Below are 12,942 nucleotides of genomic sequence, written 5' to 3' on the forward strand. Positions count from 1 at the left end.
CAATGGTGGATTACTGCCCCAAATAAAAATGTGCATTATGCTGCACTTAACATTAAATTTCTCAATATTTTACAGGGTTGCCAAGCTTAATTAAGGATATTCAACTAAAAAGTTGTGAAACCAGATGGTGAAATTATAGAATGCTATTCCTTTAACCCAATCACAATTTAACATTTCTAAAGAAAACCAGAGGTCAAGGAGCAACTGCATACATAATCTAGCTGCCTTTCCCCAGTCAACCAGTGTACAAAATAAAATATCCAAAGTAGCATAAGTGATCAAGATGTGGCTGAGGCCACCTTAGGACACTGCAGTTTGCCCAAGTCAACACAGCTTGCCCAAGTCACAGCTGCAATATATTGTAAAAGGCATGTGTGTTTCTGTTGCCTTAGCAACAGAAAAATCAGTTAATTGCATCTCTGCATCAGCCAGCACAACCCCAAAGTTGCAACATAAATGCACTGATTCCCTACAACAAAATTAACCCAAATTACTCATGATCAAATCACTTGTTTGACCAGCCATTTAAACACAGCCTCAATTCTCACATGGTGTTGCCCACTCCCTAGCCTAAGCGTAATGCTTTGCACAAGCCAGAACTCAAATCTAATTTGTTTCTTTGTATTGGATGGAATCAAAGGCTACATATTTCCAACTGTTATGGTCTGACCGAAGTTCTCCTGCAATTCCAGTTTTGGAGGATTATTTTTTTCTTGTAGCAGTTTTGCTCTCAACTCTCAAGATTAGGTCTCCTACTCTTGGGTTTTGCGATATTATATCCGTACTGAAGCAGCCCCACGAGTGAGGCTCTGGTTCATAAACTATGCTCAAAAGGATACTATTTCATATGTATTTCTTAAAATTAAATGCATGATTTCCATTTGAGTTTTATTTAAAAAAAAAACTAGCAGAGATCATTTTGCTAGCTAGAACTTCCTACACAATGACAGGCCATTTATTCCATTTCTAATCCCAAATGCAAGATGGTCTAATTATTTATAAAATGGAATTGCTGACATTTAACCTACTTTTTTTAAACCTAGCCATTGGCACTGCTAATATTTCCATAGGACTTCAGTAGGAAGGTAGCCAATATTGAAACTAGTTTCTGCATAGAGATGAAATTATAAAATTCAATACTTGAAATGTGATAGAGTATTCAACAGGTTACAGCAGAGTATAGTTAGATAAGGGTTCAATGTCAGACAGAACATTTCTATTTGCGGCTTCAGCTTGATGAATTCAGATGATTTCCAAAATAAGCACCAATAAAAGGATATCCATGCCAGGGATTAGTTTCTCATCAGTTGCTCTGCAAACCACTGGCAACCTAAATAGCCACTATTCCAATGCAATTATTAGCAGGAATGACAGAAACACTGTTTACTAGAACTCTACAGTAGCTATACTAACCTAACATGTGATCCTAGCACTTTTTCATTTAAGTCAGTAACGCACAGGCACAGGACCAAGTTCATGTTGCTTGAACTAGCAATACCCCAACCACCTCCAAGTCTGGTGACCAATCATCTTGAATTTTCATAAGCAGTCTGAATTGAGCTTGCAAGTAAACTACCAAAAATAAAATTTCTTATGTTAGTGACTACACTTCAAAAGGTGTTTACTTGATCTAAAGATTTTTGTGATGTCTTGAGATCATGAATGGCACTATATAAATGCATCTCTCTCTAAATGCACTGTTTGCTACTGAACCATAACTTCAATACCTCATCTGTGCTAAGTTATCTGATTGTCAATGACATAAAAGACCTTTAAAAAAGGTTTAAGGGGGAGGTGGGGGAAAAAGGTAAAAAGCCAGGGTTTCCACCTGACTCCTGTCCCAGTAGTCCCACCATCTGGAATAGAGAAAGAACGTCGTTAAACTCATGTATCCCTTGCTTAAATAGCCTGCCAACATTTATCATCAAAAATAACCACTTATGCAAGGGATCAGAGGGCTACCAGCATACATTTAACTAAAGCCTCAAAATAAACAATGTATCTTTTATTGGGAGGTGGGGGCACAATAGGGAAGAACAAACCAATAGAAAAAAATACCATATGACTGGAATGTAAATTCCAGTTTCACAAATACAAATAGAATTAATAGATAACTGTGCCCCCCCAAAATGATAATTATTCATGTCTCCTGAATGTGTAAAGCATGCTTTCAAATGCACTGCAATTTAACCTGTTCTGAACAGTGCATGGTTAAGGAAGCTTTACAGTTCTTGATAAATATCTTACTAGAAGTACGGTTAGACAATCATTTCTGACTCTCTTAACCTAGCCCCACCTTTAACTTGTGCTTCTGCCATGAGATATAACAAGTTACAAGAGGAACATGCATCGGAGTTATGTCATGCTGTCATATCCACTAGCTATCACAAACCAATAATTTGTTTGCTACTGGTCAATTTCTAAAAGCAAGCCTCTGCATGCTTATTTTGAAAATAGTCATTAAGTTAATTTAGTAAGCATCATGCCAATAAGATAGTAAATCAACATTCAGTAATAGTTGTTATTAACAATGTACTTTGCAAAAGGAATTGTGTTTGATGGCAAGGATAAATTTGGTTAAAAGCCAAGTATGAACATGACATGTTAATGTTTACAAGAGCACTATGCACCTCAAATAAACTACCTCTACATTTATCTCCCTGTTACCTGTGTGGTGGCTGAAAAGGTCCAAAGTGAAAAAGGATGCTACATCTGACTTCCTCCTTGCTGTCTCCATAACTTTTCTTATCTGACCCTAGTGCTCTCTCTGCGTTTCCACTGCCACTGTTCCCTTCACTGTAAGTTGCAGAAGAGTTAACAGGCTCAGGATCATTTATGCATATATCTTTCTACCCTTCACCTATAAAGATGTACATCAAGTGTATTAAAGATACCAAATCCTACAACTTTTACTGCATTCTGAAACAAATTTCAGAATTCAAATAACTTAATACATTGTTAAATGGGGTGCTTTGGAAAACCAGCCCATTATAAAGCCATGACATCACAGATGTTGAAATGCAGCTTCATTTCCCTACTTTAAGTTGTCAGTCTTGAGCATGCATTTTTAAGAAGCATATCAAGGAAGGAAGGAAGACAATTGAATCTCTGGGTACATAACTAGCTGAAGCTGCATCAGCACATGACCTGAAGACAGGCCAATCAGGCACCCCTTCAGTGCAGGCCTTAAGTATAAGATTTGTTAAAAGCTAACTTTGGGATTTTTGATGCATGCACAAAATTAGCAATATTGAGGCTTGAAAATGTCCTTAATAAACAGAGTCAAAAGCACCCAAATGCCAATTTATGCTACTCAACAATAGATGGTTCCAAAACAGAATAGAGAAACTATAAAGTGCATAAAGCCTGATTTCTGGAATTCGTAGTTTAATCCACTCCGCACAAAAAAGTATATTAGCTCAATGATCAAACTTTACCACTTGGTGGTGCTGTTACTAACACTAATTGTACTCCAAGATTATTGTACAGCTAGATGAATCTGCTATGGAACTCTAAGCAGGAAAAATGCAATTTTATCCCACGCAACATGCATAGAAATACAAGGCGAAACATTTTGGAGGATAAAAAAAGACATACTGAAGGAGAGGTGCAGACAAACTTCAGGGTTCAGATATACAAATTTAATCAGAAGGAAAAGCTGGTAAAATCCATCAAAAAGGTGCAGAACTGACTCATGATGTTTTCGTCATGAGAGGCAACAGACTGAGGCTCCAGTCAGTCAAAAGTAAAGAAATCTCATTAAATTGTTCAAAATTCTTTAATAATATGATAAATTGGGAAAACAACAAATTTGTTGGTGGAAGTAAAGATATTTTTGAAAGGTGCAAAAGGGTCAGGGGAAGGAGAATTTTTTTAAACATATAACTCAAGGCGGCTTGTTAGGACATGGCATGTCTTATCAAAAGGAGCACAGTGACAGCAAAATCCAGTTTAAAAGGAATTGAATCTATTTGAAAAATAGGAAAGGTCAGTAGAATAGAAACAACTTCATATCTTAAAACCAGCAGCACAGATGAATGGCTGACTGACCTTCACACGAATCGCATGATTCTTTCTCTCCCAGAAGGCACACACTTACCCGTATCTAGAGAGCTCCAGTCAATGTTGCTGATAACTTAAGTCTTAGACACCCTCCATTATGCACTGTGAGTGTTCAACCAGTGGGGACCATCCAGCTCAACAGCACAATGTACTATTTAACACTCGCTACTTGTCCAATCAGGACTACCCTGTTAGGACACAAGGCTTTCAAACTGGGATCCAACAATCAGGCTTCTGCCCATCTCAAAATTTCTAAACCCTTCTGTACGTCAATTAGGTTATATCTGAGAGTCCAAATAAACTAATTTCCATAATTTTACCATTATTTTCCTTTAAGCAGTGGTTTACCCTTAGGAAGATATGAGAAACTACTTCTGGAACACATCAACTATTGGCAGAGATTTCCTTGCAGAAGTTAAAAAACCAGTGCATCAGGAAAGTGACTTGAGGTTTATCTGGAACTAAGTGGAAACAGATCCCAGCTTTCAGTTGCAGCACGAGTCTTCCAAGTCCCATTCATGAGCTAATCAACCGTGCTCCCCCCAAGTATTATGGAGCCATTTGCCTCAGGTATTAGATTACCAAGTCTGACACAGGTGGCAGACCCAGTTTTGAACTTTTATCAGCAAGCAGGTCAAAAAGCTAACTCAGCCTGGAGACTGTATTGCCCCCTCTATATCTCCTCACCCTAAATCTACCAGCATCAACAGTTGGCCAAATAACTGTGGGTTTGGGCATCCACTAAGAAGATAAAGGAGTTCTTAAGCAATCCCAAGTCACTGTAAGAGTATATTACCATCATCATTCTGGCCATGATATAGTCTGCTAAACAATGGTTCCATTAGATTCAGCTGTTCAGCAACAGCTGCTTGTCTCTTTACCCAATTATGGTAAGCATCAAACCCTGGATATAACAACATGCAGCTATTGCCCCAAGTCTGTTTCCTCAACCCTGTGACAGATATTGGAAGGAACAATGTATGACAACTCAAAGCATGCCACCAATATTACAGGTGGATAAGCGGTTTCCCTCAGCATAGAAGCACAGCAGAGATAATTGATAAGTAGATAAAATTGGTGAATAAAAGTAAGTGCCAATCAAGCATATTACACTTATGAAAACATTCATACTTCACTGCTGCTGCTGGGCTTGAAGTACTGTAGTACAGATTTCATTGTCATACTGAAAATCAGGTTTTAAAAATAACAATCATAAAGTTAAAAGTTAACTATACAATACCTTTAGGTAACTCTTTATTCTTATAATGCAAAATCAAGTTGAATCCAATAACACATTTTCCACTAGTTCAGTTTAGGCCTTGAACTAAACAGGTACCACTGCAACTGAAAAATGGTTCACCTCCCCCTGCCCCAAGTTTCCTTCAGTGGTATCAACATAGGTAGCAAATATTCCTTTGATCCATTGGTCATTGTGCAAAATTATTTTACCATAGAGTCCTGAAAATTTCATAAAAACTATTACACATTAGCAAATAAAGTGAAGTATATTTCACTCAACTCTTATTTTCAAGTATATCTGAAATGTCCCGTGATAACCAAAGTGACTTAAACAATAACCTTCAATTAAAAGCAGCAAACACCAATAACTAATCAAGAAAAATCAATTTTTCTTGATTTATGAACCACTGAATTCAAGAGTGATTAAAATCCTGGTCGTCTATAGCTGAAATTGGATATATAGGTTAGATTGAATTTATAACCAAAAGGTTTTACACTGTCATAGAAGTGCAGCTTTTAAAAATTTCCATTATAAACTGGTACAGAAGAACTGCAGATATCACTTACCCTAAAGGTTTTGGCTTGTGCGTATCTAACGAATGTAATTGACATCTTTTGTTCTTTTTACTTTTAGGAATTGCATCAATAGTCTCATTTAGTTTGGACCTAAGGAGAAATTATTCAGAACTTACTGTAAAGAACATTCATTGGCAAAACCATCCTACAATACTAGATAAACTTCTGTGGCACTGTACACAGGTAGCCAATGACTTTTTGATGTAGGATTACATATCTTATATAAAAAGTTCTGCTTCAAGTCTCTCCAACTGTTACCTTGGCTGGGTCTTACCAGATAGAAGAAAAAGAGACCTAAAATAATTTGCTCTGTGCGCTTGTCCTTCTGCAATCATCTTTCATTTGATCAAATTCAACTGCATATATAGATAAGACCAAGGACAGGCTCCACTATATGTAGTGAAAAATTAAAAAGGCAGGCAAGAAACATTTAAAAAGTATCCTTACCCTCAAATGCATGGCAAAAAAGTAGGGAACAAAGGTCAGGAAAAGGGAAATCATGTCCCTTGCCTTCAAAACATAGGTAGACCTCTGGAAAAAAGGGTATGGCTAACATTTTGGGAGAATTATAAAATTGTATATATGCATTTGAATAGCTAAAGATTCAGCCAAGTCAAATGAAATAGCACATTAAATCATTTTGAAAATCTAAAATGGACCAATATAGTCTACAACCTTTAAAATGTTCTCAGGTAAATTTGTCAACTTCAGAAGTTTCTCATTCCAGCTAATTTTTTTTTTTGCTATAGGTTTAATTTCAATACAGTACTATATTCAACACTTCGGAATTTAATGCTGAAATTATCCCTGACTGGTCTAGCTGCCTCTGCTTCACAGCTAACCAACGATTTTAAAATTACTACCCCACAGCTCCAAATTCACTGCCACTAGGCTTAATCAAACCAAAACTCCAGCTCATCTCCAAGTTAGATATACACACCATTTAATGTTCCTGAAATTAACAATGCTACGATATTGGAGTGGTAAGTCAGCATGTTTCAGTTTAATATATTTTAAAATTATGCCTCAAACCAGAATGAACACTACAATTTACCTCACCATTTGTTACACTCAAGACCCAGAATGCTTAATCCCTCCTGAAAAGTTTCTCCAGTCCCCTTTTCAATCAAGTCTGTTTAACTCTTTCGAGTATAAGCCCATTTCCATCTGTTTCAGATGAAGTTACATTGTTTCATAGTTTGCCATTGTGAGAATTGAACTCTTGATCTTGGGGTTACAAACCCAGTACCATAACCACTTGGCTATTTAGGCCAAGCTCTGTTTAACATGCATGCCAGTCTGCTGACTATTAATAGGTAGTTGAAGTTTGATCAGTAATCAAGAAAACAACCAGGCAACCTTTTCCAAATTGAACAGCATATGGAGAGAGCATATCCAGGCAGTATGCAAAGCCTAGTTTATTTCAGAGTTAAATTATATACATTTCAGCTCAGGAGCAACTTTATCCAACACATTTCAGTGTAGATTTAAACAAAGGATTATATCGTCAGGAAATGATCACATTATAAATAGTTTACAACGGTTTTAGTAGTAAAATGGCTACAAAAATCCAATCTAAAAAGAATTCACTTACCCGTGCACATAAAATAACGTGAACAGTTTTTTTGCATCCGTCATGCAGGCACGAGTTACCGAAAGAACTCCTGTGGGCCCCACTGAAAGCGGCTCCAAGGCCGGATTGCCAGATTCTACTAGCTGGGAGAAAAGACGCTCCACACTGCGCCGACATCCAACACATGGAACAAGCTGAGAAAGTGCACTGAAGACTTCACGGGATGTTACCATCATAGCAATGTTAAGGTCTTGCTGCTTGAGCATGCCATGTTGCTGAAACAAAATAGTTTTAACCTTAATTGAGATATGTATACATATCTAAAATGTTAGATATACAGAAGATCTTGAAAAAAGGCAAACCCTTGTTGAAAAAAACTACAGCTGATCTTGGTTACTTACTTTGAAATATAGCAATTAGCACAACCCATTAAGGATGCTTCAAATAAAGCAGCTACACTTATCAAAATGCAATTTCCTTTGAATTAGATGTTTGAATTTTCATCTACCAAATTTAATTTTAATATGCACTACAGATTCTAGACCCCTGTTCTAGCTCTCAACTAGAATCAAAAAGTAGTAATCTGAAAAATGAAACATTAGAATTTGGAATGACTTCATAAAAGTGGTCCACGTATGCTGTAAGAACTGGTAAACAATAGATTACCCAGCTTTAAGCATTTTTATTCTTGCATGGGATGAGAATCATTGGCAAGGCCAGCATTTGTTGCCCAACCCTAATTGCCCTTGAGGTGATGAGCTGTCTTCAACAGCTGCAGTCCATATGACATCAATACACCCACAGTGCTTTCAAGGATGGGGTTCTGGGTTTTTTATCCGGACAGTGAAGGAACAGCAATTTATTACCAAGTCAGGATGGTGAGTGGCTTGGAGGGAGACTTGAAGGTGGTATTGTTTCTATATATCTGCTGCCCTTGAAGCTGATAGAGGTCATAATTTTGGAAGGTGCTGTCAAAGGAGCCTTGGTAAGTTGCTGCAGTGCATCTGTAGATGGTACACACTGCTATCACTGCACATTGACGGTGGAAGGAGTGAACGTTTAAGGCTGTGGATGGGGTGCCGATTAAGCGGACAGGCTTTGTACTGAGTGGTGCAGAGCTTAGTATGCTTGGAGCTGCAGTTATCTAGTATGGTGTATTCGAAACACACTCTTGACTTGTGCTTTATAGATAAGGGACAAGCTTTAGGGAGTCAGGATACAGGTTACTCGCTCCCCACAGAATTCCCAGTCTCTGACCTGTTCTTGTAGCCACAGTTTTTATCTGACTAGTACAGTTAAAATTCTGGTCAATGATAGCCTCCAGGATGTTGATAGTAGGGGATTCGGTGATAGTAACGCCATTGAATATCAGGGGAGATGGTCATTGCCTGGCACTTGTGTGGCATGTTACTTGCCACTTATCAACCCAAGCCTGAATTTTGTCCAGGTCTTGCATGCAGGCATAGACTGCCTCACTACCTGAGGAGCTGCAAATGGTTCTGGACACTTCAATCATCAGCGAACAGCACCCAACTCTAGCCTTACGATAGAGGGGTGGTCCTTGATGAAACAGCTGAAGACGGGCCTAGGACACAGCCCTGTGGAACTCATAGCAATAGCTAAGATGAATTGGCCTCCCAACAACCACAACCATCTTCCTTTGTGCTAGGTATGACTCCAACCAGTGGAGTTTTTCCTGATTCTCAGAGACTAAGTAATCAAACTACAGAGGGATATTTTTAGAAAAGTTAAACTTAGTTCCTTCCATTTGTTAAATACACAGTAATTCATAGTGATCATGAGTATTTGGCTAGAGGGATTTTTGTTTTAAGCTACAACAGGTTTTTGATATAAAAAGGCTCAGAATTTAAGAGTTATTTACAAACCCTGCTCCCAATACTCAAGCAGTTTTGTAGCTATTGGAACTATTATTCTTCAACAACCTGGGACAATAGGTAATTCATTGTCACACTTCAGGGTTCAAGAAAGGCATTCACACAAGATGGTGCTTACTCCTGCATTCACATCATGGCAGTTTGGTAAGGATCGGAGCAGAGAAACAAAGCAGGCAGAATGGGAGTAGAGTGTGAATCCACTGTAGAGCAAGGAGTCACATGGGTGAATATATTGGTAAACTTTTTACTGTAAATGACTCAACTATAAAGCAAGCTTTGATTAATTAGTACCAAAGCTAATTAAAGCTAATTTGATAATTTATCATATTAAAACCAGTGCTCAATTAACCAAATCAGATCTAGGGGATAAAGTTAAAATTAAATGACAATGTTTGGTAACACTAAAGAAATCTGAATTTTCCAATCTAAGGAAAACATTTCTGGTATCCTCCCTATAAATGTCAGCACAGTAGAAGTAGTTGATTGGTGAACAGCTCTATTTTATTAAGAAGTTTAATAAATAAGAGACATAACAGGGTAGTTCCGACACATGCAGTACACATCAATATTCCACATGGGAGCTCCAGGACAGTTATGTCCTGAACATCCACAAGAGCAACAAGTGCTGTTAGTTGCAGCAGCTGGAGCTCCAGGGAACTTGAACAGCAGGTGTCACTGCAGTACATCCACAAGTGTTTTGTGGTTAGAACATTTAGATATGGTCACCCTACAGCTTAAGGTTATGGAGGCACAGGGGGAATAGTAACCACCAAGCAGTCAAGGAAGACCATGCGAGTGGTAGAGGAGTATCAAGAGTACGTCACTCTCCAACCAGTAATCATTTCTGAACAGTGGTTAGAACGATGGTTTCAATGAGGTGGGAAGGGCAGCTGGTGCCAAGTCCACAGGACCGTGGCTGACTCAGATTATAGGGGGCAGGAGGAAGATTGGGAATCAACAGTGATAAGTCAGTGAAACAGACAGGCGTTTCGGTGGCCAGAGGCTTGAATCGAAGGTAGCTTGTTGCCCTCCTGGTTCCAGGTTCAAAGTTATCACTAAACAGAGTACTCGGAGGGTGGAGGGAGTACATCCAGTGATAATGATCCATATCGGTACTAACAAAATAGGCAAAAATAGAGAGGGGAAAAGTGCTGTAGGCCAAGTTTAGGGAGCAAGGAAATAAAGCAAAGTGGCCTGAAAAGGCAACGATCTCTGGATTACTCCCGATACCACCCACTAGTGAGCATAGAAGTATAATGAACGTGTGGTTGGAGAGATGGTGCAGGAAGGAGGGCTCTAGATTCCGTGGATTTTGGGAGATCAGACCTACACAGGCCAGAAGAGTTGTAATTGAACAGAACAGTTCCAATGTCCTTGCAGGGCAATTTGCTAATGTCAATAACTTGTCAGGGGTTTGGGAACAAGGAGGCAATATTAAAGAGGAAAACCAAGGTACACAGAATTGGGAGAGACAGACAGCACTAAAGAAATAGCAAGTTACTAGATGGGGTTAGAGCAAGGGGAATGTAATTGGTCTAACTTTGGTTTACTGTGCACATATGAATGTGTGGAGTGCAGTTAATTAGGCTGGTGAGCTGAAGGTGCAGATAGCCAGGTACGAACGTGTTGTGGTGATAACAGAGACTTGGTTTAAAAAGGGTAGGCCTGGATATTAGTTGTTCAAGATAGATAAAGAGAGAAGGAATGAAAGGAAACAGTGAAAACATTACAGAGCTAAAGAGGAGGTCAAAGGGATGAAGGTTGGAGCCTATTTGATCAGAACTTAGATATAGAAGTACCATTACACTACCAGGTGCACTTATAGGTCACCAACTATTGAGAAGGATATGGAGGAACAATTTACAAGGAAATTACACAAATACTTGCAAGAATTAGTGTAGCAATAATGGGGAATGTTAACCTAATATAGAATGGGATAGTAATAGCGTATGGGCAGGAAAGAGTTTCAGGAGAAGTTTCTACATCAGTATGTTTCCAGTCAACAAGGAAGGAGGCACTTCTGTATCTGGTTCTGGGGAATGAGGTGAGTCAAGTAGATTAAGTGTCAGTAGGGGAATATTTAAGGGACAAGTGATCTAGTATCATAAGGTTTAGACTGGCTATGGAAAGGGGCAAGGAGCAATCAAGAGTAAAAGGGAGAGCTAATTGAAATGGTGAGAACACAGATCTGGCCCAGGTAAACTGGAAACAGATCAACAGACAAAATGGGCTGCTTTTAAGGAGATAGCTTGGGTGCAGTCAAGGTACATTCCCACAAGGCGGAAAGTTAGGATAAACAAGTCCAGACTGCCTGGGATGGGGAGGGAGAGACAGAAGCAGAAAAAGTATGCATATAACATATCAGGACACAATTAAGAACCAGACTAAATATTTAAAGCTCAGAAGTGAAAAAAAAGCAAAGAGTATGAGTAGAGGCTAGCAGCTAGCAAAGGAAAACCAAAAGACTTATAGGCATATAAATAGTAAACAATGGGGCCAATTCAGGATCAAAAAAGAATTTATGCATGGCGATGGAGTACTTTGCACGTTTTTAACCAAAGATGCTGCAAAAGCCAATGAAAGTAGAGATGATGAGACAGTTGATAGGCTAAAAGGTGAGAAAGAGGTAATTGGAAAGATTGGCTGTACTTAAAGCTCATAAGTGACGAGGACTGGATGAAACACATCCAAGGATACGGAGGGAAGCAAGGGTGGAAATTGCAGAGGCATAATCTTCCAATCTCCCTAGGTACGGGGTGGTGCCAAGGGGCTGGAGAGTTCCAAATATTACACCTTTGTTCAAAAAAAATGTCAGGATAAGCCCAGAGACTACAGGCTAGTCAGTTTAACTTTGGCATTGGAAAGCTTTAAAAATACAATAATTTGGGACAAATTAACAGCTTCTTGGCAGTTGTGGGTTATGGCAAGCCAGCATGGATTGAAGGGCAAATAGAGTTTACCTAATTTGATTGATATTTTAGATGAAGTAACAAAATGGGTTAATGAGAGTAATACTGTTGATGTGGTGTTATGTGGACTCTCAAAAGACATGGGATAAAAAGCCACATAAGAGGGTGGCAGGATTATCACATGAGAGGTTGGGCTGACTACGCCTGTATTCAGTGGAGTTTAGAAGAACGAAAGGAGATCGCGTTGAAACATAAAACATTCTGACAATGATGGACAGACGGGATGCAGGGGTGATATTTCCGCTAGCTGGGAGGTCTAGAACAAGGGATCACAGTCTCAAGATACAGGGTAGGCCATTTAGGACTGAGATGAGGAGAAACTTCTTCAGTCAGAGGGTGGTGAACCTATGGCATTCTTTACAACAGAAGGGTGTGGAGGTTGAATCACTGAATATATTTAAGGAGGAAACAGACAGATTTCCGGACTCTAAAAGGCATCAAGGGGTATTGAGAGCACCGGAGTAGGCAATCAGACAAGAGGATCAGCCATGATGAAACTGAACGGCAGAGCAGGCTCAAAGGGCCAAATGACCTACATTTGCTCCTATTTTTATGTTTCGATTGTCAAAGTTATGGAATAAAAGGGACAGTAGAAGCATGGATATAAAATTGGCCGAGTGACAGAAAA

The 12,942-nt window shown here is 38.9% G+C and overlaps 1 protein-coding gene across 3 annotated transcripts in view; it reads right to left on the reverse strand.

Annotated features, from left to right (window-relative positions):
* The window catches only part of ggnbp2 (gametogenetin binding protein 2), a 58,177-nt gene that overhangs the window by 17,664 nt on the left and 27,571 nt on the right, over nt 1-12,942 (reverse strand). For all 3 annotated transcript variants that reach the window (XM_041197344.1, XM_041197343.1, XM_041197345.1), the window contains 2 exons: nt 7,472-7,725; nt 5,869-5,967 (listed from right to left, as the gene is read on the reverse strand). In XM_041197344.1, the coding sequence (XP_041053278.1) occupies nt 5,869-5,967; nt 7,472-7,725 (353 nt within the window). The remainder of the gene's footprint in view (nt 1-5,868; nt 5,968-7,471; nt 7,726-12,942) is intronic.

The sequence above is a fragment of the Carcharodon carcharias genome, chromosome 10, assembly GCF_017639515.1.
Source record: "Carcharodon carcharias isolate sCarCar2 chromosome 10, sCarCar2.pri, whole genome shotgun sequence".
NCBI classification, from domain to species: Eukaryota; Metazoa; Chordata; class Chondrichthyes; order Lamniformes; family Lamnidae; genus Carcharodon; species Carcharodon carcharias.